The following is a 24,272-nucleotide window of genomic DNA, read 5'->3' as shown; positions in this document are numbered from 1 at the left end:
GAACTGGTTCAGGAAGGAGCGGTTCTTACATAAGAACTGGTTCGGGAGCAGAGCAGTTCTTTCATGAGAACTGGTTCAAGACCAGAGCGGTTCTTACATGAGAACTGGTTCGGGACCAGAACGGTTCTCACATAAGAACCGGTTCGGGAGCAGAGCGGTTTTTACATGAGAACTGGTTTGGGAGCAGAGCGGTTCTCACAAAAGAACCGGTTCGGGAGCAGAGCGGTTTTTACATGAGAACTGGTTTGGGAGCAGAGCGGTTTTTACATGAGAACTGGTTCAGGAAGGAGCGGTTCTTACATAAGAACTGGTTCGGGAACAGAGCGGTTCTTACATGAGAACTGGTTCCGGACCAGAGCGGTTCTTACATGAGAACTGGTTTGGGAGCAGAGCGGTTTTTACATGAGAACTGGTTCAGGAAGGAGCGGTTCTTACATAAGAACTGGTTCAGGACCAGACCGGTTCTCACATAAGAACCGGTACGGGAGCAGAGCGGTTCTTACATAAGAACCGGTTCGGGAAGGAGCGGTTCTTACATGAGAACTGGTTCAGGAAGGAGCGGTTCTTACATGACACCTGGTTCAGGACCAGAGCGATTCTCACATAAGAACTGGTTCGGGAGCAGAGCGGTTTTTACATGAGAACTGGTTTGGGAGCAGAGCGGTTCTTACATGAGAACTGGTTCAGGAAGGAGCGGTTCTTACATAAGAATTGGTTCGGGAACAGAGCGGTTCTTACATGAGAACTGGTTCCGGACCAGAGCGGTTCTTACATGAGAACTGGTTTGGGAGCAGAGCGGTTTTTACATGAGAACTGGTTCAGGAAGGAGCGGTTCTTACATAAGAACTGGTTCAGGACCAGACCGGTTCTCACATAAGAACCGGTTCGGGAGCAGAGCGGTTCTTACATAAGAACCGGTTCGGGAAGGAGCGGTTCTTACATGAGAACTGGTTCAGGAAGGAGCGGTTCTTACATGACACCTGGTTCAGGACCAGAGCGATTCTCACATAAGAACTGGTTCGGGAGCAGAGCGATTCTTACATGAGAACTGGTTCGGGACCAGAGCGGTTCTTTCATGAGAACTGGTTCGGGACCAGAGCGGTTCTTACAAGAGAACTGGTTCAGGAGTAGAGCGGTTCTTACAAGAGAACTGGTTCAGGAGCAGAGCGGTTCTTACATGAGAACTGGTTCAGGACCAGAACGGTTCTCACATGAGAACTGGTTCTGGAGCAGAGCGGTTCTTACATGAGAACTGGTTCAGGAAGGAGCGGTTCTTACATAAGAATTAGTTCGGGAGCAGAGCGGTTCTTACATGAGACCAGGTTCAGGAAGGAGCGGTTCTCACATAAGAACCGGTTCGGGAGCAGAGCGGTTCATACAAGAGAACCGGTTCGGGAAGGAGAGGTTCTTACATGAGAACCGGTTCAGGAAGGAGCGGTTATTACATGAGACCTGGTTCAGGACCAGAGCGATTCTCACATAAAAACTGGTTCGGGAGCAGAGTGGTTCTTACATGAGAACTGGTTCAAGACCATAGCGGTTCTTACATGAGAACTGGTTTGGGAGCAGAGCGGTTCTTACATGAGAACTGGTTCAGGAAGGAGCGGTTCTTACATAAGAACTGGTTCGGGAGCAGAGCGGTTCTTACATGACAACTGGTTCGGGACCAGAGCGGTTCTTACAAGAGAACTGGTTCAGGAGTAGAGCGGTTCTTACAAGAGAACTGGTTCAGGACCAGAACGGTTCTCACATAAGAACTGGTTCAGGACCAGAACGGTTCTCACATGAGAACTGGTCCAGGACCAAAAGAACTGGTTACGGACCAAACCGGTTCTCACATAAGAACCGGTTCGGGAGCAGAGCGGTTCTTACATGATAACTGGTTCAGGAGCAGAGCGGTTCTTACAAGAGAACTGGTTCGGGACCAGAACGGTTCTCACATAAGAACTGGTTCAGGACAAGAACGGTTCTCACATGAGAACTGGTTCAGGACCAGACCAGTTCTCACATGAGAACTGGTTCAGGACCAGACCGGTTCTCACATAAGAACCGGTTCGGGACCAGAGCGGTTCTTACATAAGAACTGGTTCGGGAGCAGAGCGGTTCTTACATGAGAACTGGTTCGGGACCAGAGCGGTTCTTACAAGAGAACTGGTTCAGGAGTAGAGCGGTTCTTACAAGAGAACTGGTTCAGGACCAGAACGGTTCTCACATAAGAACTTGTTTAGGACCAGAACGGTTCTCACATGACAATTGGTTCAGGACCAGACCAGTTCTCACATGAGAACTGGTTCAGGACCAGACCGGTTCTCACATAAGAACCGGTTCGGGAGCAGAGCGGTTCTTACATAAGAACCGGTTCGGGAAGGAGCGGTTCTTACATGAGAACTGGTTCAGGAAGGAGTGGTTCATCCATGAGACCTGGGTCAGGACCAGAGCGATTCTAACATAAGAACTGGTTCGGGAGCAGAGCGGTTCTTACATGAGAACTGGATCAGGAAGTAGCGGTTCTTACATAAGAACTGGTTCGGGAGCAGAGCAGTTCTTTCATGAGAACTGGTTCAAGACCAGAGCGGTTCTTACATGAGAACTGGTTCGGGACCAGAACGGTTCTCACATAAGAACTGGTTCAGGACCAGAACGGTTCTCACATGAGAACTGGTCCAGGACCAAAAGAACTGGTTACGGACAAAACCGGTTCTCACATAAGAACCGGTTCGGGAGCAGAGCGGTTCTTACATGAGATCTGGTTCAGGAGCAGAGCGGTTCTTACATGATAACTGGTTCAGGAGCAGAGCGGTTCTTACAAGAGAACTGGTTCGGGACCAGAACGGTTCTCACATAAGAACTGGTTCAGGACCAGAACGGTTCTCACATGAGAACTGGTTCAGGACCAGAGCGGTTCTTACATAAGAACTGGTTCGGGAGCAGAGCGGTTCTTACATGAGAACTGGTTCGGGACCAGAGCGGTTCTTTCATGAGAACTGGTTCGGGACCAGAGCGGTTCTTACAAGAGAACTGGTTCAGGAGTAGAGCGGTTCTTACAAGAGAACTGGTTCAGGAGCAGAGCGGTTCTTACATGAGAACTGGTTCAGGACCAGAACGGTTCTCACATGAGAACTGGTTCTGGAGCAGAGCGGTACTTACATGAGAACTGGTTCAGGAAGGAGCGGTTCTTACATAAGAACTAGTTCGGGAGCAGAGCGGTTCTTACATGAGACCAGGTTCAGGAAGGAGCGGTTCTCACATAAGAACCGGTTCGGGAGCAGAGCGGTTCATACATGAGAACCGGTTCGGGAAGGAGAGGTTCTTACATGAGAACCGGTTCAGGAAGGAGCGGTTATTACATGAGACCTGGTTCAGGACCAGAGCGATTCTCACATAAAAACTGGTTCGGGAGCAGAGTGGTTCTTACATGAGAACTGGTTCAAGACCATAGCGGTTCTTACATGAGAACTGGTTTGGGAGCAGAGCGGTTCTTACATGAGAACTGGTTCAGGAAGGAGCGGTTCTTACATAAGAACTGGTTCAGGAAGGAGTGGTTCTTACATGAGGCCTGGTTCAGGACCAGAGCGATTCTCACATAAAAACTGGTTCGGGAGCAGAGTGGTTCTTACATGAGAACTGGTTCAGGACCAGAACGGTTCTCACATAAGAACTGGTTCAGGACCAGAACGGTTCTCACATGAGAACTGGTTTGGGAGCAGAGCGGTTCTTACATGAGAACTGGTTCAGGAAGGAGCGGTTCTTACATAAGAACTGGTTCGGGAACAGAGCGGTTCTTACATGAGAACTGGTTCCGGACCAGAGCGGTTCTTACATGAGAACTGGTTCCGGACCAGAGCGGTTCTTACATGAGAACTGGTTCAGGAGCAGAGCGGTTCTCACATAAGAACCGGTTCGGGAGCAGAGCGGTTGTTACATGAGAACTGGTTCGGGAGCAGAGCGGTTCTTACATGAGAACTGGTTCAGGAAGGAGCGGTTCTTACATAAGAACTGGTTCGGGAGCAGAGCAGTTCTTTCATGAGAACTGGTTCAAGACCAGAGCGGTTCTTACATGAGAACTGGTTCGGGACCAGAACGGTTCTCACATAAGAACTGGTTCAGAACCAGAACGGTTCTCACATGAGAACTGGTCCAGGACCAAAAGAACTGGTTCAGGACCAAACCGGTTCTCACATAAGAACCGGTTCGGGAGCAGAGCGGTTTTTACATGAGAACTGGTTTGGGAGCAGAGCGGTTCTCACAAAAGAACCGGTTCGGGAGCAGAGCGGTTTTTACATGAGAACTGGTTTGGGAGCAGAGCGGTTTTTACATGAGAACTGGTTCAGGAAGGAGCGGTTCTTACATAAGAACTGGTTCGGGAACAGAGCGGTTCTTACATGAGAACTGGTTCCGGACCAGAGCGGTTCTTACATGAGAACTGGTTTGGGAGCAGAGCGGTTTTTACATGAGAACTGGTTCAGGAAGGAGCGGTTCTTACATAAGAACTGGTTCAGGACCAGACCGGTTCTCACATAAGAACCGGTACGGGAGCAGAGCGGTTCTTACATAAGAACCGGTTCGGGAAGGAGCGGTTCTTACATGAGAACTGGTTCAGGAAGGAGCGGTTCTTACATGACACCTGGTTCAGGACCAGAGCGATTCTCACATAAGAACTGGTTCGGGAGCAGAGCGGTTTTTACATGAGAACTGGTTTGGGAGCAGAGCGGTTCTTACATGAGAACTGGTTCAGGAAGGAGCGGTTCTTACATAAGAATTGGTTCGGGAACAGAGCGGTTCTTACATGAGAACTGGTTCCGGACCAGAGCGGTTCTTACATGAGAACTGGTTTGGGAGCAGAGCGGTTTTTACATGAGAACTGGTTCAGGAAGGAGCGGTTCTTACATAAGAACTGGTTCAGGACCAGACCGGTTCTCACATAAGAACCGGTTCGGGAGCAGAGCGGTTCTTACATAAGAACCGGTTCGGGAAGGAGCGGTTCTTACATGAGAACTGGTTCAGGAAGGAGCGGTTCTTACATGACACCTGGTTCAGGACCAGAGCGATTCTCACATAAGAACTGGTTCGGGAGCAGAGCGATTCTTACATGAGAACTGGTTCAGGAAGGAGCGGTTCTTACATAAGAACTGGTTCGGGAGCAGAGCAGTTCTTTCATGAGAACTGGTTCAAGACCAGAGCGGTTCTTACATGAGAACTGGTTCGGGACCAGAACGGTTCTCACATAAGAACTGGTTCAGGACCAGAACGGTTCTCACATGAGAACTGGTTCAGGACCATAAGAACTGGTTCAGGACCAAACCGGTTCTCACATAAGAACCAGTTCGGGAGCAGAGCGGTTCTTACATGAGATCTGGTTCAGGAGCAGAGCGGTTCTTACATGATAACTCGTTCAGGAGCAGAGCGGTTCTTACATGAGAACTGGTTCAGGAGCAGAGCGGTTCTTACATGAGACCTGGTTCAGGACCAGAGCGATTCTCACATAAGAACCGGTTCGGGAGCAGAGCGGTTTTTACATGAGAACTGGTTCGGGACCAGAGCGGTTCTTACAAGAGAACTGGTTCAGGAGCAGAGCGGTTCTTACATGAGAACTGGTTCGGGACCAGAGCGGTTCTTACATAAGAACTGGTTCGGGAGCAGAGCGGTTCTTACATGAGAACTGGTTCGGGACCAGAGCGGTTCTTTCATGAGAACTGGTTCAGGAAGGAGCGGTTCTTACATGAGACCTGGTTCAGGACCAGAGCGATTCTCACATAAGAACTGGTTCGGGAGCAGAGCGGTTCTTACATGAGAACTGGTTCAGGAAGGAGCGGTTCTTACATAAGAACTGGTTCGGGAGCAGAGAGGTTCTTACATGAGAACTGGTTCGGGACCAGAGCGGTTCTTACATGAGAACTGGTTCGGGAGCATAGCGGTTCTTACATGAGATCTGGGTCAGGACCAGAGCGGTTCTTACATGAGAACTGGTTCAGGAGCAGAGCGGTTCTTACATGATAACTGGTTCAGGAGCAGAGCGGTTCTTACATGAGAACTGGTTCAGGAACAGAGCGGTTCTTACATGAGAACTGGATCAGGACCAGAGCGATTCTCACATAAGAACCGGTTCGAAAGCAGAGCGGTTCTTACAAGAGAACTGGTTCAGGAGCAAAGCGGTTCTTACATAAGAACTGGTTCAGGACCAGAACGGTTCTTACATGAGAACTGGTTCAGGAGCAGAGCGGTTCTTACATAAGAACCGGTTCGGGAGCACAGCGGTTTTTACATGAGAACTGGTTTGGGAGCAGAGCGGTTCTTACATGAGAACTCGTTCAGGAAGGAGCGGTTCTTACATAAGAACTGGTTCGGGAGCATTGCAGTTCTTTCATGAGAACTGGTTCAAGACCAGAGCGGTTCTTACATGAGAACTGGTACGGGACCAGAACGGTTCTCACATAAGAACTGGTTCAGGACCAGAACGATTCTCACATGAGAACCGGTTCAGGACCATAAGAACTGGTTCAGGACCAAACCGGTTCTCACATAAGAACCAGTTCGGGAGCAGAGCGGTTCTTACATGAGATCTGGTTCAGGAGCAGAGCAGTTCTTACATGAGAACTGGTTTGGGAGCAGAGCGGTTTTTACAGGAGAACTGGTTCAGGAAGGAGCGGTTCTTACATAAGAACTGGTTCAGGACCAGACCGGTTCTCACATAAGAACCGGTTCGGGAGCAGAGCGGTTCTTACATAAGAACCGGTTCGGGAAGGAGCGGTTCTTACATGAGAACTGGTTCAGGAAGGAGCGGTTCTTACATGACACCTGGTTCAGGACCAGAGCGATTCTCACATAAGAACTGGTTCGGGAGCAGAGCGGTTCTTACATGAGAACTGGTTCAGGAAGGAGCGGTTCTTACATAAGAACTGGTTCGGGAGCAGAGCAGTTCTTTCATGAGAACTGGTTCAAGACCAGAGCGGTTCTTACATGAGAACTGGTTCGGGACCAGAACGGTTCTCACATAAGAACTGGTTCAGGACCAAAACGGTTCTCAAATGAGAACTGGTTCAGGACCATAAGAACTGGTTCAGGACCAAACCGGTTCTCACATAAGAACCAGTTCGGGAGCAGAGCGGTTCTTACATGAGATCTGGTTCAGGAGCAGAGCAGTTCTTACATGAGAACTGGTTTGGGAGCAGAGCGGTTTTTACAGGAGAACTGGTTCAGGAAGGAGCGGTTCTTACATAAGAACTGGTTCAGGACCAGACCGGTTCTCACATAAGAACCGGTTCGGGAGCAGAGCGGTTCTTACATAAGAACCGGTTCGGGAAGGAGCGGTTCTTACATGAGAACTGGTTCAGGAAGGAGCGGTTCTTACATGACACCTGGTTCAGGACCAGAGCGATTCTCACATAAGAACTGGTTCGGGAGCAGAGCGGTTCTTACATGAGAACTGGTTCAGGAAGGAGCGGTTCTTACATAAGAACTGGTTCGGGAGCAGAGCAGTTCTTTCATGAGAACTGGTTCAAGACCAGAGCGGTTCTTACATGAGAACTGGTTCGGGACCAGAACGGTTCTCACATAAGAACTGGTTCAGGACCAGAACGGTTCTCAAATGAGAACTGGTTCAGGACCATAAGAACTGGTTCAGGACCAAACCGGTTCTCACATAAGAACCAGTTCGGGAGCAGAGCGGTTCTTACATGAGATCTGGTTCAGGAGCAGAGCGGTTCTTACATGATAACTGGTTCAGGAGCAGAGCGGTTCTTACATGAGAACTGGTTCAGGAGCAGAGCGGTTCTTACATGAGACCTGGTTCAGGACCAGAGCGATTCTCACATAAGAACCGGTTCGGGAGCAGAGCGGTTTTTACATGAGAACTGGTTCGGGACCAGAGCGGTTCTTACAAGAGAACTGGTTCAGGAGCAGAGCGGTTCTTACATGAGAACTGGTTATGGACCAGAGCGGTTCTTACATAAGAACTGGTTCGGGAGCAGAGCGGTTCTTACATGAGAACTGGTTCGGGACCAGAGCGGTTCTTTCATGAGAACTGGTTCAGGAGCAGAGCGGTTCTTACATGAGACCTGGTTCAGGACCAGAGCGATTCTCACATAAGAACTGGTTCGGGAGCAGAGCGGTTCTTACATGAGAACTGGTTCAGGAAGGAGCGGTTCTTACATAAGAACTGCTTCGGGAGCAGAGAGGTTCTTACATGAGAACTGGTTCGGGACCAGAGCGGTTCTTACATGAGAACTGGTTCGGGAGCATAGCGGTTCTTAAATGAGATGTGGGTCAGGACCAGAGCGGTTCTTACATGAGAACTGGTTCAGGAGCAGAGCGGTTCTTACATGATAACTGGTTCAGGAGCAGAGCGGTTCTTACATGAGAACTGGTTCAGGAACAGAGCGGTTCTTACATGAGAACTGGATCAGGACCAGAGCGATTCTCACATAAGAACCGGTTCGAAAGCAGAGCGGTTCTTACAAGAGAACTGGTTCAGGAGCAAAGCGGTTCTTACATAAGAACTGGTTCAGGACCAGAACGGTTCTTACATGAGAACTGGTTCAGGAGCAGAGCGGTTCTTACATAAGAACCGGTTCGGGAGCACAGCGGTTTTTACATGAGAACTGGTTTGGGAGCAGAGCGGTTCTTACATGAGAACTCGTTCAGGAAGGAGCGGTTCTTACATAAGAACTGGTTCGGGAGCATTGCAGTTCTTTCATGAGAACTGGTTCAAGACCAGAGCGGTTCTTACATGAGAACTGGTACGGGACCAGAACGGTTCTCACATAAGAACTGGTTCAGGACCAGAACGATTCTCACATGAGAACCGGTTCAGGACCATAAGAACTGGTTCAGGACCAAACCGGTTCTCACATAAGAACCAGTTCGGGAGCAGAGCGGTTCTTACATGAGATCTGGTTCAGGAGCAGAGCAGTTCTTACATGAGACCTGGTTCATGACCAGAGCGATTCTCACATAAGAACCGGTTCGGGAGCAGAGCGGTTTTTACATGAGAACTGGTTTGGGACCAGAGCTGTTCTTACAAGAGAACTGGTTCAGGAGCAGAGCGGTTCTTACATGAGAACTGGTTCAGGAAGGAGCGGTTCTTACATAAGAACTGGTTCGGGAGCATTGCAGTTCTTTCATGAGAACTGGTTCAAGACCAGAGCGGTTCTTACATGAGAACTGGTACGGGACCAGAACGGTTCTCACATAAGAACTGGTTCAGGACCAGAACGGTTCTCACATGAGAACCGGTTCAGGACCATAAGAACTGGTTCAGGACCAAACCGGTTCTCACATAAGAACCAGTTCGGGAGCAGAGCGGTTCTTACATGAGATCTGGTTCAGGAGCAGAGCAGTTCTTACATGAGACCTGGTTCATGACCAGAGCGATTCTCACATAAGAACCGGTTCGGGAGCAGAGCGGTTTTTACATGAGAACTGGTTTGGGACCAGAGCTGTTCTTACAAGAGAACTGGTTCAGGAGCAGAGCGGTTCTTACATGAGAACTGGTTCGGGACCAGAGCGGTTCTTACATAAGAACTGGTTCGGGAGCAGAGCGGTTCTTACATGAGAACTAGTTCGGGACCAGAGCGGTTCTTTCATGAGAACTGGTTCGGGACCAGAGCAGTTCTTACAAGAGAACTGGTTCAGGAAGGAGCGATTCTTACATAAGAACTAGTTCGGGAGCAGAGCGGTTCTTACATGAGACCTGGTTCAGGAGCAGAACGGTTCTTACATAAGAACTGGTTCAGGAGCAGAGCGGTTCTTACATGAGAACTGGTTCAGGAGCAGAGCGGTTCTTACATGAGACCTTGTTCAGGACCAGAGCAATTCTCACATAAGAACTGGTTCGGGAGCAGAGCGGTTCTTACATTAGAACTGGTTCAGGAAGGAGCGGTTCTTACATGAGAACTGGTTCGGGACCAGAGCGGTTCTTTCATGAGAACTGGTTCGGGACCAGAGCAGTTCTTACAAGAGAACTGGTTCAGGAAGGAGCGGTTCTTACATAAGAACTAGTTCGGGAGCAGAGCGGTTCTTACATGAGACCTGGTTCAGGAGCAGAGCGGTTCTTACATAAGAACTGGTTCAGGAGCAGAACGGTTCTTACATGAGAACTGGTTCAGGAGCAGAGCGGTTCTTACATGAGACCTTGTTCAGGACCAGAGCAATTCTCACATAAGAACTGGTTCGGGAGCAGAGCGGTTCTTACATTAGAACTGGTTCAGGAAGGAGCGGTTCTTACATAAGAACTGGTTCAGGAGCAGAGCAGTTCTTTCATGAGAACTGGTTCGGGACCAGAGCGGTTCTTACAAGAGAACTGGTTCAGGAGCAGAGCGGTTCTTACAAGAGAACTGGTTCAGGAGCAGAGCGGTTCTTACATAAGAACTGGTTCAGGACCATAAGAACTGGTTCAGGACCAAACCGGTACTCACATAAGAACCGGTTCAGGACCAGACCAGTTCTCCCATAACAACTGATTCAGGACCACACCGGTTCTCACATAACAACTGGTTCGGGAGCAGAGCGGTTCTTACATAAGAACCGGTTCGGGAAGGAGCGGTTCTTACATGAGAGCTGGTTCAGGAAGGAGCGGTTCTTACATGAGAACTGGTTCAGGACCAGAGCGATTCTCACATAAGAACTCGTTCGGGAGCAGAGCGGTTCTTACATAAGAACCGGTTCGGGAGCATAGCGGTTCTTACATGAGATCTGGGTCAGGACCAGAGCGGTTCTTACATGAGAACTGGTTCAGGAGCAGAGCGGTTCTTACATGAGAACTCGTTCAGGAACAGAGCGGTTCTTACATGAGAACTGGTTCAGGAGCAGAGCGATTCTCACATAAGAACCGGTTCGAAAGCAGAGCGGTTCTTACAAGAGAACTGGTTCAGGAGCAAAGCGGTTCTTACATAAGAACTGGTTCAGGACCAGAACGGTTCTTACATGAGAACTGGTTCAGGAGCAGAGCGGTTCTTACATAAGAACCGGTTCGGGAGCACAGCGGTTTTTACATGACAACTGGTTTGGGAGCAGAGCGGTTCTTCCATGAGAACTGGTTCAGGACGGAGCGGTTCTTACATAAGAACTGGTTCGGGAGCATTGCAGTTCTTTCATGAGAACTGGTTCAAGACCAGAGCGGTTCTTACATGAGAACTGGTACGGGACCAGAATGGTTCTCACATAAGAACTGGTTCAGGACCAGAACGGTTCTCACATGAGAACTGGTTCAGGACCATAAGAACTGGTTCAGGACCAAACCGGTTCTCACATAAGAACCAGTTCGGGAGCAGAGCGGTTCTTACATGAGATCTGGTTCAGGAGCAGAGCAGTTCTTACATGATAACTGGTTCAGGAGCAGAGCGGTTCTTACATGAGAACTGGTTCAGGAGCAGAGCGGTTCTTACATGAGACCTGGTTCATGACCAGAGCGATTCTCACATAAGAACCGGTTCGGGAGCAGAGCGGTTTTTACATGAGAACTGGTTCGGGACCAGAGCGGTTCTTACAAGAGAACTGGTTCAGGAGCAGAGCGGTTCTTACATGAGAACTGGTTCGGGACCAGAGCGGTTCTTACATAAGAACTGGTTCGGGAGCAGAGCGGTTCTTACATGAGAACTGGTTCGGGACCAGAGCGGTTCTTTCATGAGAACTGGTTCGGGACCAGAGCAGTTCTTACAAGAGAGATTTGGTTCAGGAGCAGAGCGGTTCTTACATGATAACTGGTTCTGGAGCAGAGCGGTTCTTACATGAGAACTGGTTAAGGAAGGAGCGATTCTTACATAAGAACTAGTTCGGGAGCAGAGCGGTTCTTATATGAGACCTGGTTCAGGAAGGAGCGGTTCTTACATAAGAACTGGTTCAAGAGCTGAGCGGTTCTTACATGAGAACTGGTTCAGGAGCAGAGCGGTTCTTACATGAGACCTGGTTCAGGACCAGAGCGATTCTCACATAAGAACTGGTTCGGGAGCAGAGCGGTTCTTACATGAGAACTGGTTCAGGAAGGAGCGGTTCTTACATAAGAACTGGCTCGGGAGCAGAGCGGTTCTTACATGAGACCTGGTTCAAGAAGGAGCGGTTCTTACATAAGAACTGGTTCAGGAGCAGAGCGGTTCTTACATGAGAACTGGTTCTGGAGCAGAGCGGTTCTTACATGAGAACTGGTTCAGGAAGGAGCGGTTCTTACATAAGAACTAGTTCGGGAGCAGAGCGGTTCTTACATGAGACCTGGTTCAGGAAGGAGCGGTTCTTACATAAGAACTGGTTCAGGAGCAGAGCGGTTCTTACATGAGAACTGGTTCAGGAGCAGAGCGGTTCTTACATGAGACCTGGTTCAGGACCAGAGCGATTCTCACATAAGAACTGGTTCGGGAGGAGAGCGGTTCTTACATGAGAACTGCTTCAGGAAGGAGCGGTTCTTACATAAGAACTGGTTCGGGAGCAGAAAAGTTCTTTCATGAGAACTGGTTCAAGACCAGAGCGGTTCTTACATGAGAACTGGTTCGGGACCAGAACGGTTCTCACATAAGAACTGGTTCAGGACCAGAACGGTTCTCATATGAGAACTGGTTCAGGACCATAAGAACTGGTTCAGGACCCAACCGGTTCTCACATAAGAACCGGTTCAGGACCAGACCAGTTCTCCCATAACAACTGGTTCAGGACCACACCGGTTCTCACATAACAACTGGTTCGGGAGCAGAGCGGTTCTTACATAAGAACCGGTTCGGGAAGGAGCGGTTCTTACATGAGAGCTGGTTCAGGAAGGAGCGGTTCTTACATGAGAACTGGTTCAGGACCAGAGCGATTCTCACATAAGAACTCGTTCGGGAGCAGAGCGGTTCTCACATAAGAACCGGTTCGGGAGCATAGCGGTTCTTACATGAGATCTGGTTCAGGACCAGAGCGGTTCTTACATGAGAACTGGTTCAGGAGCAGAGCGGTTCTTACATGAGAACGGGTTCAGGAGCAGAGCGGTTCTTACATGAGAACTGGTTCAGGAACAGAGCGGTTCTTACATGAGAACTGGTTCACGACCAGAGCGATTCTCACATAAGAACCGGTTCGGAAGCAGAGCGGTTCTTACAAGAAAACTGGTTCAGGAGCAGAGTGGTTCTTACATAAGAACCGGTTCGGGAGCAGAGCGGTTTTTACATGAGAACTGGTTTGGGAGCAGAGCGGTTCTTACATGAGATCTGTTTCAGGAGCAGAGCGGTTCTTACATGATAACTGGTTCAGGAGCAGAGCGGTTCTTACATGAGAAGTGGTTCAGGAGCAGAGCGGTTCTTACATGAGACCTGGTTCAGGACCAGAGCGATTCTCACATAAGAACCGGTTCGGGAGCAGAGCGGTTTTTACATGAGAACTGGTTCGGGAGCAGAGCGGTTCTTACATGAGAACTGGTTCGGGACCAGAGCGGTTCTTTCATGAGAACTGGTTCAGGAAGGAGCGGTTCTTACATAAGAACTGGTTCGGGAGCAGAGAGGTTCTTACATGAGAACTGGTTCGGGACCAGAGCGGTTCGTTCATGAGAACTGGTTCGGGAGCAGAGCGGTTCTTACATGAGACCTGGTTCAGGAAGGAGCGGTTCTTACATAAGAAGTGGTTCAAGAGCAGAGCGGTTCTTACATGAGAACTGGTTAAGGAGCAGAGCGGTTCTTACATGAGACCTGGTTCAGGACCAGAGCGATTCTCACATAAGAACTGGTTCGGGAGCAGAGCGGTTCTTACATGAGAACTGGTTCAGGAAGGAGCGGTTCTTACATAAGAACTGGCTCGGGAGCAGAGCGGTTCTTACATGAGACCTGGTTCAAGAAGGAGCGGTTCTTACATAAGAACTGGTTCAGGAGCAGAGCGGTTCTTACATGAGAACTGGTTCTGGAGCAGAGCGGTTCTTACATGAGAACTGGTTCAGGAAGGAGCGGTTCTTACATAAGAACTAGTTCGGGAGCAGAGCGGTTCTTACATGAGACCTGGTTCAGGAAGGAGAGGTTCTTACATAAGAACTGGTTCAGGAGCAGAGCGGTTCTTACATGAGAACTGGTTCAGGAGCAGAGCGGTTCTTACATGAGACCTGGTTCAGGACCAGAGCGATTCTCACATAAGAACTGGTTCGGGAGGAGAGCGGTTCTTACATGAGAACTGCTTCAGGAAGGAGCGGTTCTTACATAAGAACTGGTTCAGGAGCAGAGCAGTTCTTTCATGAGAACTGGTTCAAGACCAGAGCGGTTCTTACATGAGAACTGGTTCGGGACCAGAACGGTTCTCACATAAGAACTGGTTCAGGACCAGAACGGTTCTCATATGAGAACTGGTTCAGGACCATAAGAACTGGTTCAGGACCCAACCGGTTCTCACATAAGAACCGGTTCAGGACCAGACCAGTTCTCCCAAAACAACTGGTTCAGGACCACACCGGTTCTCACATAACAACTGGTTCGGGAGCAGAGCGGTTCTTACATAAGAACCGGTTCGGGAAGGAGCGGTTCTTACATGAGAGCTGGTTCAGGAAGGAGCGGTTTTTACATGAGAACTGGTTTGGGAGCAGAGCGGTTCTTCCATGAGAACTGGTTCAGGAAGGAGCGGTTCTTACATAAGAACTGGTTCGGGACCAGAGCGGTTCTTACAAGAGAACTGGTTCAGGAGCAGAGCGGTTCTTACATGAGACCTGGTTCAGGACCAGAGCGATTCTCACATAAGAACTGGTTCAGGACCAGAGCGATTCTCACATAAGAACTGGTTCGGGAGCAGAGCGGTTCTTACATGAGAACTGGTTCAGGAAGGAGCGGTTCTTACATAAGAACTGGCTCGGGAGCAGAGCGGTTCTTACATGAGACCTGGTTCAAGAAGGAGCGGTTCTTACATAAGAACTGGTTCAGGAGCAGAGCGGTTCTTACATGAGAACTGGTTCTGGAGCAGAGCGGTTCTTACATGAGAACTGGTTCAGGAAGGAGCGGTTCTTACATAAGAACTAGTTCGGGAGCAGAGCGGTTCTTACATGAGACCTGGTTCAGGAAGGAGAGGTTCTTACATAAGAACTGGTTCAGGAGCAGAGCGGTTCTTACATGAGAACTGGTTCAGGAGCAGAGCGGTTCTTACATGAGACCTGGTTCAGGACCAGAGCGATTCTCACATAAGAACTGGTTCGGGAGGAGAGCGGTTCTTACATGAGAACTGCTTCAGGAAGGAGCGGTTCTTACATAAGAACTGGTTCGGGAGCAGAGCAGTTCTTTCATGAGAACTGGTTCAAGACCAGAGCGGTTCTTACATGAGAACTGGTTCGGGACCAGAACGGTTCTCACATAAGAACTGGTTCAGGACCAGAACGGTTCTCATATGAGAACTGGTTCAGGACCATAAGAACTGGTTCAGGACCCAACCGGTTCTCACATAAGAACCGGTTCAGGACCAGACCAGTTCTCCCAAAACAACTGGTTCAGGACCACACCGGTTCTCACATAACAACTGGTTCGGGAGCAGAGCGGTTCTTACATAAGAACCGGTTCGGGAAGGAGCGGTTCTTACATGAGAGCTGGTTCAGGAAGGAGCGGTTTTTACATGAGAACTGGTTTGGGAGCAGAGCGGTTCTTCCATGAGAACTGGTTCAGGAAGGAGCGGTTCTTACATAAGAACTGGTTCGGGACCAGAGCGGTTCTTACAAGAGAACTGGTTCAGGAGCAGAGCGGTTCTTACATGAGAACTGGTTCGGGACCAGAGCGGTTCTTACATAAGAACTGGTTCGGGAGCAGAGCGGTTCTTACATGAGAACTGGTTCGGGACCAGAGCGGTTCTTTCATGAGAACTGGTTCGGGACCAGAGCAGTTCTTACAAGAGAACTGGTTCAGGAGCAGAGCGGTTCTTACATGATAACTGGTTCAGGAGCAGAGCGGTTCTTACATAAGAACTGGTTCGGGAGCAGAGCGGTTTTTACATGAGAACTGGTTTGGGAGCAGAGCGGTTCTTACATGAGATCTGGTTCAGGAGCAGAGCGGTTCTTACATGATAACTGGTTCAGGAGCAGAGCGGTTCTTACATGAGAAGTGGTTCAGGAGCAGAGCGGTTCTTACATGAGACCTGGTTCAGGACCAGAGCGATTCTCACATAAGAACCGGTTCGGGAGCAGAGCGGTTTTTACATGAGAACTGGTTCGGGAGCAGAGCGGTTCTTACATGAGAACTGGTTCGGGACCAGAGCGGTTCTTTCATGAGAACTGGTTCAGGAAGGAGCGGTTCTTACATAAGAACTGGTTCGGGAGCAGAGAGGTTCTTACATGAGAACTGGTTCGGGACCAGAGCGGTTCGTTCATGAGAACTGGTTCGGGACCAGAGCGGTTCTTACAAGAGAACTGGTTCAGGAGCAGAGCGGTTCTTATAAGAGAACTGGTTCAGGAGCAGAGCGGTTCTTACATGATAACTGGTTCTGGAGCAGAGCGGTTCTTACATGAGAACTGGTTCAGGAAGGAGCGGTTCTTACATGAGAACTAGGTCGGGAGCAGAGAGGTTCTTACATGAGACCTGGTTCAGGAGCAGAGCGGTTCTTACATGATAACTGGTTCTGGAGCAGAGCGGTTCTTACATGAGAACTGGTTCAGGAGCAGAGCGGTTCTTACATGAGACCTTGTTCAGGACCAGAGCAATTCTCACATAAGAACTGGTTCGGGAGCAGAGCGGTTCTTACATGAGAACTGGTTCAGGAAGGAGCGGTTCTTACATAAGAACTGGTTCGGGAGCAGAGCAGTTCTTTCATGAGAACTGGTTCGGGACCAGAGCGGTTCTTACAAGAGAACTGGTTCAGGAGCAGAGCGGTTCTTACATGATAACTGGTTCTGGAGCAGAGCGGTTCTTACATGAGAACTGGTTCAGGAAGGAGCGGTTCTTACATGAGAACTAGTTCGGGAGCAGAGAGGTTCTTACATGAGACCTGGTTCAGGAGCAGAGCGGTTCTTACATAAGAACTGGTTCAGGAGCAGAGCGGTTCTTACATGAGAACTGGTTCAGGAGCAGAGCGGTTCTTACATGAGACCTTGTTCAGGACCAGAGCAATTCTGACATAAGAACTGGTTCGGGAGCAGAGCGGTTCTTACATGAGAACTGGTTCAGGAAGGAGCGGTTCTTACATAAGAACTGGTTCGGGAGCAGAGCAGTTCTTTCATGAGAACTGGTTCGGGACCAGAGCGGTTCTTACAAGAGAACTGGTTCAGGAGCAGAGCGGTTCTTACAAGAGAACTGGTTCAGGAGCAGAGCGGTTCTTACATGAGAACTGGTTCGGGACCAGAGCGGTTCTTTCATGAGAACTGGTTCAGGAAGGAGCGGTTCTTACATAAGAACTGGTTCGGGAGCAGAGAGGTTCTTACATGAGAACTGGTTCGGGACCAGAGCGGTTCGTTCATGAGAACTGGTTCGGGACCAGAGCGGTTCTTACAAGAGAACTGGTTCAGGAGCAGAGCGGTTCTTATAAGAGAACTGGTTCAGGAGCAGAGCGGTTCTTACATGATAACTGGTTCTGGAGCAGAGCGGTTCTTACATGAGAACTGGTTCAGGAAGGAGCGGTTCTTACATGAGAACTAGGTCGGGAGCAGAGAGGTTCTTACATGAGACCTGGTTCAGGAGCAGAGCGGTTCTTACATGATAACTGGTTCTGGAGCAGAGCGGTTCTTACATGAGAACTGGTTCAGGAGCAGAGCGGTTCTTACATGAGACCTTGTTCAGGACCAGAGCAATTCTCACATAAGAACTGGTTCGGGAGCAGAGCGGTTCTTACATGAGAACTGGTTCAGGAAGGAGCGGTTCTTACATAAGAACTGGTTCGGGAGCAGAGCAGTTCTTTCATGAGAACTGGTTCGGGACCAGAGCGGTTCTTACAAGAGAACTGGTTCAGGAGCAGAGCGGTTCTTACATGATAACTGGTTCTGGAGCAGAGCGGTTCTTACATGAGAACTGGTTCAGGAAGGAGCGGTTCTTACATGAGAACTAGTTCGGGAGCAGAGAGGTTCTTACATGAGACCTGGTTCAGGAGCAGAGCGGTTCTTACATAAGAACTGGTTCAGGAGCAGAGCGGTTCTTACATGAGAACTGGTTCAGGAGCAGAGCGGTTCTTACATGAGACCTTGTTCAGGACCAGAGCAATTCTGACATAAGAACTGGTTCGGGAGCAGAGCGGTTCTTACATGAGAACTGGTTCAGGAAGGAGCGGTTCTTACATAAGAACTGGTTCGGGAGCAGAGCAGTTCTTTCATGAGAACTGGTTCGGGACCAGAGCGGTTCTTACAAGAGAACTGGTTCAGGAGCAGAGCGGTTCTTACAAGAGAACTGGTTCAGGAGCAGAGCGGTTCTTACATAAGAACTGGTTCAGGACCATAAGAACTGGTTCAGGACCCAGCCGGTTCTCACATAAGAACCGGTTCAGGACCAGACCAGTTCTCCCATAACAACTGATTCAGGACCACACCGGTTCTCACATAACAACTGGTTCGGGAGCAGAGCGGTTCTTACATAAGAACCGGTTCGGGAAGGAGCGGTTCTTACATGAGAGCTGGTTCAGGAAGGAGCGGTTCTTACATGAGAACTGGTTCAGGACCAGAGCGATTCTCACATAAGAACTCGTTCGGGAGCAGAGCGGTTCTCACATAAGAACCGGTTCGGGAGCAGAGCGGTTCTTACATGAGATCTGGGTCAGGACCAGAGCGGTTCTTACATGAGAACTGGTTCAGGAGCAGAGCGGTTCTTACATGATAACTGGTTCAGGAGCAGAGCGGTTCTTACATGAGAACTGGTTCAGGAACAGAGCGGTTCTTACATGAGAACTGGATCAGGACAAGAGCGATTCTCACATAAGAACTGGTTCGAAAGCAGAGCGGTTCTTACAAGAGAACTGGTTCAGGAGCAGAGCGGTTCTTACATAAGAACTGGTTCAGGAGCAGAGCGGTTCTTACATGAGAACTGGTTCAGGAACAGAGCGGTTCTTACATGAGAACTGGATCAGGACCAGAGCGATTCTCACATAAGAACCGGTTCGAAAGCAGAGCGGTTCTTACAAGAGAACTGGTTCAGGAGCAGAGCGGTTCTTACATAAGAACCGGTTCGGGAGCACAGCGGTTTTTACATGAGAACTGGTTTGGGAGCAGAGCGGTTCTTCCATGAGAACTGGTTCAGGAAGGAGCGGTTCTTACATAAGAACTGGTTCGGGAGCATTGCAGTTCTTTCATGAGAACTGGTTCAAGACCAGAGCGGTTCTTACATAAGAACTGGTTCAGGAACAGAGCGGTTCTTACATGAGAACTGGATCAGGACCAGAGCGATTCTCACATAAGAACCGGTTCGAAAGCAGAGCGGTTCTTACAAGAGAACTGGTTCAGGAGCAGAGCGGTTCTTACATAAGAACCGGTTCGGGAGCACAGCGGTTTTTACATGAGAACTGGTTCAGGAAGGAGTGGTTCTTACATAAGAACTGGTTCGGGAGCAGAGCGGTTCTTCCATGAGAACTGGTTCAGGAAGGAGCGGTTCTTACATAAGAACTGGTTCGGGACCAGAGCGGTTCTTACAAGAGAACTGGTTCAGGAGCAGAGCGGTTCTTACATGAGAACTGGTTCGGGACCAGAGCGGTTCTTACATAAGAACTGGTTCGGGAGCAGAGCGGTTCTTACATGAGAACTGGTTCGGGACCAGAGCGGTTCTTTCATGAGAACTGGTTCGGGACCAGAGCAGTTCTTACAAGAGAACTGGTTCAGGAGCAGAGCGGTTCTTACATGATAACTGGTTCTGGAGCAGAGCGGTTCTTACATGAGAACTGGTTAAGGAAGGAGCGATTCTTACATAAGAACTAGTTCGGGAGCAGAGCGGTTCTTACATGAGACCTGGTTCAGGAAGGAGCGGTTCTTACATAAGAACTGGTTCAGGAGCAGAGCGGTTCTTACATGAGAACTGGTTCAGGAGCAGAGCGGTTCTTACATGAGACCTGGTTCAGGACCAGAGCGATTCTCACATAAGAACTGGTTCGGGAGCAGAGCGGTTCTTACATGAGAACTGGTTCAGGAAGGAGCGGTTCTTACATAAGAACTGGTTCGGGAGCAGAGCGGTTCTTACATGAGACCTGGTTCAGGAAGGAGCGGTTCTTACATAAGAACTGGTTCAGGGGCAGAGCGGTTCTTACATGAGAACTGGTTCTGGAGACGAGCGGTTCTTACATGAGAACTGGTTCAGGAAGGAGCGGTTCTTACATAAGAACTAGTTCGGGAGGAGAGCGGTTCTTACATGAGACCTGGTTCAGGAAGGAGCGGTTCTTACATAAGAACTGGTTCAGGAGCAGAGCGGTTCTTACATGAGAACTGGCTCAGGAGCAGAGCGGTTCTTACATGAGACCTGGTTCAGGACCAGAGCGATTCTCACATAAGAACTGGTTCGGGAGGAGAGCGGTTCTTACATGAGAACTGGTTCAGGAAGGAGCGGTTCTTACATAAGAACTGGTTCGGGAGCAGAGCAGTTCTTTCATGAGAACTGGTTCAGGAACAGAGCGGTTCTTACATGAGAACTGGATCAGGACAAGAGCGATTCTCACATAAGAACCGGTTCGAAAGCAGAGCGGTTCTTACAAGAGAACTGGTTCAGGAGCAGAGCGGTTCTTACATAAGAACTGGTTCAGGAGCAGAGCGGTTCTTACATGAGAACTGGTTCAGGAACAGAGCGGTTCTTACATGAGAACTGGATCAGGACCAGAGCGATTCTCACATAAGAACCGGTTCGAAAGCAGAGCGGTTCTTACAAGAGAACTGGTTCAGGAGCAGAGCGGTTCTTACATAAGAACCGGTTCGGGAGCACAGCGGTTTTTACATGAGAACTGGTTTGGGAGCAGAGCGGTTCTTCCATGAGAACTGGTTCAGGAAGGAGCGGTTCTTACATAAGAACTGGTTCGGGAGCATTGCAGTTCTTTCATGAGAACTGGTTCAAGACCAGAGCGGTTCTTACATAAGAACTGGTTCAGGAACAGAGCGGTTCTTACATGAGAACTGGATCAGGACCAGAGCGATTCTCACATAAGAACCGGTTCGAAAGCAGAGCGGTTCTTACATGAGAACTGGTTCAGGAGCAGAGCGGTTCTTACATAAGAACCGGTTCGGGAGCACAGCGGTTTTTACATGAGAACTGGTTCGGGACCAGAGCAGTTCTTACAAGAGAACTGGTTCAGGAGCAGAGCGGTTCTTACATGATAACTGGTTCTGGAGCAGAGCGGTTCTTACATGAGAACTGGTTAAGGAAGGAGCGATTCTTACATAAGAACTAGTTCGGGAGCAGAGCGGTTCTTACATGAGACCTGGTTCAAGAAGGAGCGGTTCTTACATAAGAACTGGTTCAGGAGCAGAGCGGTTCTTACATGAGAACTGGTTCAGGAGCAGAGCGGTTCTTACATGAGACCTGGTTCAGGACCAGAGCGATTCTCACATAAGAACTGGTTCGGGAGCAGAGCGGTTCTTACATGAGAACTGGTTCAGGAAGGAGCGGTTCTTACATAAGAACTGGTTCGGGAGCAGAGCGGTTCTTACATGAGACCTGGTTCAGGAAGGAGCGGTTCTTACATAAGAACTGGTTCAGGGGCAGAGCGGTTCTTACATGAGAACTGGTTCTGGAGACGAGCGGTTCTTACATGAGAACTGGTTCAGGAAGGAGCGGTTCTTACATAAGAACTAGTTCGGGAGGAGAGCGGTTCTTACATGAGACCTGGTTCAGGAAGGAGCGGTTCTTACATAAGAACTGGTTCAGGAGCAGAGCGGTTCTTACATGAGAACTGGCTCAGGAGCAGAGCGGTTCTTACATGAGACCTGGTTCAGGACCAGAGCGATTCTCACATAAGAACTGGTTCGGGAGGAGAGCGGTTCTTACATGAGAACTGGTTCAGGAAGGAGCGGTTCTTACATAAGAACTGGTTCGGGAGCAGAGCAGTTCTTTCATGAGAACTGGTTCAGGAACAGAGCGGTTCTTACATGAGAACTGGATCAGGACAAGAGCGATTCTCACATAAGAACCGGTTCGAAAGCAGAGCGGTTCTTACAAGAGAACTGGTTCAGGAGCAGAGCGGTTCTTACATAAGAACTGGTTCAGGAGCAGAGCGGTTCTTACATGAGAACTGGTTCAGGAACAGAGCGGTTCTTACATGAGAACTGGATCAGGACCAGAGCGATTCTCACATAAGAACCGGTTCGAAAGCAGAGCGGTTCTTACAAGAGAACTGGTTCAGGAGCAGAGCGGTTCTTACATAAGAACCGGTTCGGGAGCACAGCGGTTTTTACATGAGAACTGGTTTGGGAGCAGAGCGGTTCTTCCATGAGAACTGGTTCAGGAAGGAGCGGTTCTTACATAAGAACTGGTTCGGGAGCATTGCAGTTCTTTCATGAGAACTGGTTCAAGACCAGAGCGGTTCTTACATAAGAACTGGTTCAGGAACAGAGCGGTTCTTACATGAGAACTGGATCAGGACCAGAGCGATTCTCACATAAGAACCGGTTCGAAAGCAGAGCGGTTCTTACAAGAGAACTGGTTCAGGAGCAGAGCGGTTCTTACATAAGAACCGGTTCGGGAGCACAGCGGTTTTTACATGAGAACTGGTTTGGGAGCAGAGCGGTTCTTCCATGAGAACTGGTTCAGGAAGGAGCGGTTCTTACATAAGAACTGGTTCGGGACCAGAGCGGTTCTTACAAGAGAACTGGTTCAGGAGCAGAGCGGTTCTTACATGAGAACTGGTTCGGGACCAGAGCGGTTCTTACATAAGAACTGGTTCGGGAGCAGAGCGGTTCTTACATGAGAACTGGTTCGGGACCAGAGCGGTTCTTTCATGAGAACTGGTTCGGGACCAGAGCAGTTCTTACAAGAGAACTGGTTCAGGAGCAGAGCGGTTCTTACATGATAACTGGTTCTGGAGCAGAGCGGTTCTTACATGAGAACTGGTTAAGGAAGGAGCGATTCTTACATAAGAACTAGTTCGGGAGCAGAGCGGTTCTTACATGAGACCTGGTTCAGGAAGGAGCGGTTCTTACATAAGAACTGGTTCAGGAGCAGAGCGGTTCTTACATGAGAACTGGTTCAGGAGCAGAGCGGTTCTTACATGAGACCTGGTTCAGGACCAGAGCGATTCTCACATAAGAACTGGTTCGGGAGCAGAGCGGTTCTTACATGAGAACTGGTTCAGGAAGGAGCGGTTCTTACATAAGAACTGGTTCGGGAGCAGAGCGGTTCTTACATGAGACCTGGTTCAGGAAGGAGCGGTTCTTACATAAGAACTGGTTCAGGGGCAGAGCGGTTCTTACATGAGAACTGGTTCTGGAGCAGAGCGGTTCTTACATGAGAACTGGTTCAGGAAGGAGCGGTTCTTACATAAGAACTAGTTCGGGAGGAGAGCGGTTCTTACATGAGACCTGGTTCAGGAAGGAGCGGTTCTTACATAAGAACTGGTTCAGGAGCAGAGCGGTTCTTACATGAGAACTGGCTCAGGAGCAGAGCGGTTCTTACATGAGACCTGGTTCAGGACCAGAGCGATTCTCACATAAGAACTGGTTCGGGAGGAGAGCGGTTCTTACATGAGAACTGGTTCAGGAAGGAGCGGTTCTTACATAAGAACTGGTTCGGGAGCAGAGCAGTTCTTTCATGAGAACTGGTTCAAGACCAGAGCGGTTCTTACATGAGAACTGGTTCGGGACCAGAACGGTTCTCACATAAGAACTGGTTCAGGACCAGAACGGTTCTCACATGAGAACTGGTTCAGGACCATAAGAACTGGTTCAGGACCAGAACGGTTCTCACATGAGAACTGGTTCAGGACCAGACCAGTTCTCACATGAGAACTGGTTCAGGACCAGACCGGTTCTCACATAAGAACCGGTTCGGGAGCAGAGCGGTTCTTACATGAGAACTGGTTCAGGAAGGAGCGGTTCTTACATAAGAACTAGTTCGGGAGCAGAGCGGTTCTTACATGAGACCTGGTTCAGGAAGGAGCGGTTCTTACATAAGAACTGGTTCAGGAGCAGAGCGGTTCTTACATGAGACCTGGTTCAGGACCAGAGCGATTCTCACATAAGAACTGGTTCGGGAGCAGAGCGGTTCTTACATGAGAACTGGTTCAGGAAGGAGCGGTTCTTACATAAGAACTGGTTCGGGAGCAGAGCAGTTCTTTCATGAGAACTGGTTCAAGACCAGAGCGGTTCTTACATGAGAACTGGTTTGATGGCGTTGTTGATATGCCCGTACGCAGCTCGTCCCAGCAGCTCTCTGAAACACACCTCTGTGTGCTCTGCAGGAGAACCCCTGAACACAGAA

General features: G+C 49.4%; 1 protein-coding gene across 1 annotated transcript in view; it reads right to left on the bottom strand.

Moving 5' to 3' along the window:
* Positions 1-24,272, bottom strand: part of LOC306773996 (protein EFR3 homolog B-like) — a gene marked incomplete at both ends in the record, with an annotated part of 315,574 nt that overhangs the window by 132,604 nt on the left and 158,698 nt on the right. The window contains one exon of the mRNA XM_079263961.1: positions 24,165-24,260. Coding sequence (XP_079120087.1) covers positions 24,165-24,260 — 96 coding nt within the window. The remainder of the gene's footprint in view (positions 1-24,164; positions 24,261-24,272) is intronic.

This window comes from Telmatherina bonti (assembly GCF_933228915.1).
Source record: "Telmatherina bonti genome assembly, chromosome: 24".
Taxonomy (NCBI): Eukaryota; Metazoa; Chordata; class Actinopteri; order Atheriniformes; family Telmatherinidae; genus Telmatherina; species Telmatherina bonti.
Note: the sequence above shows the minus strand (reverse complement) of the source record. Positions and strands in the feature narration are given on the sequence as shown.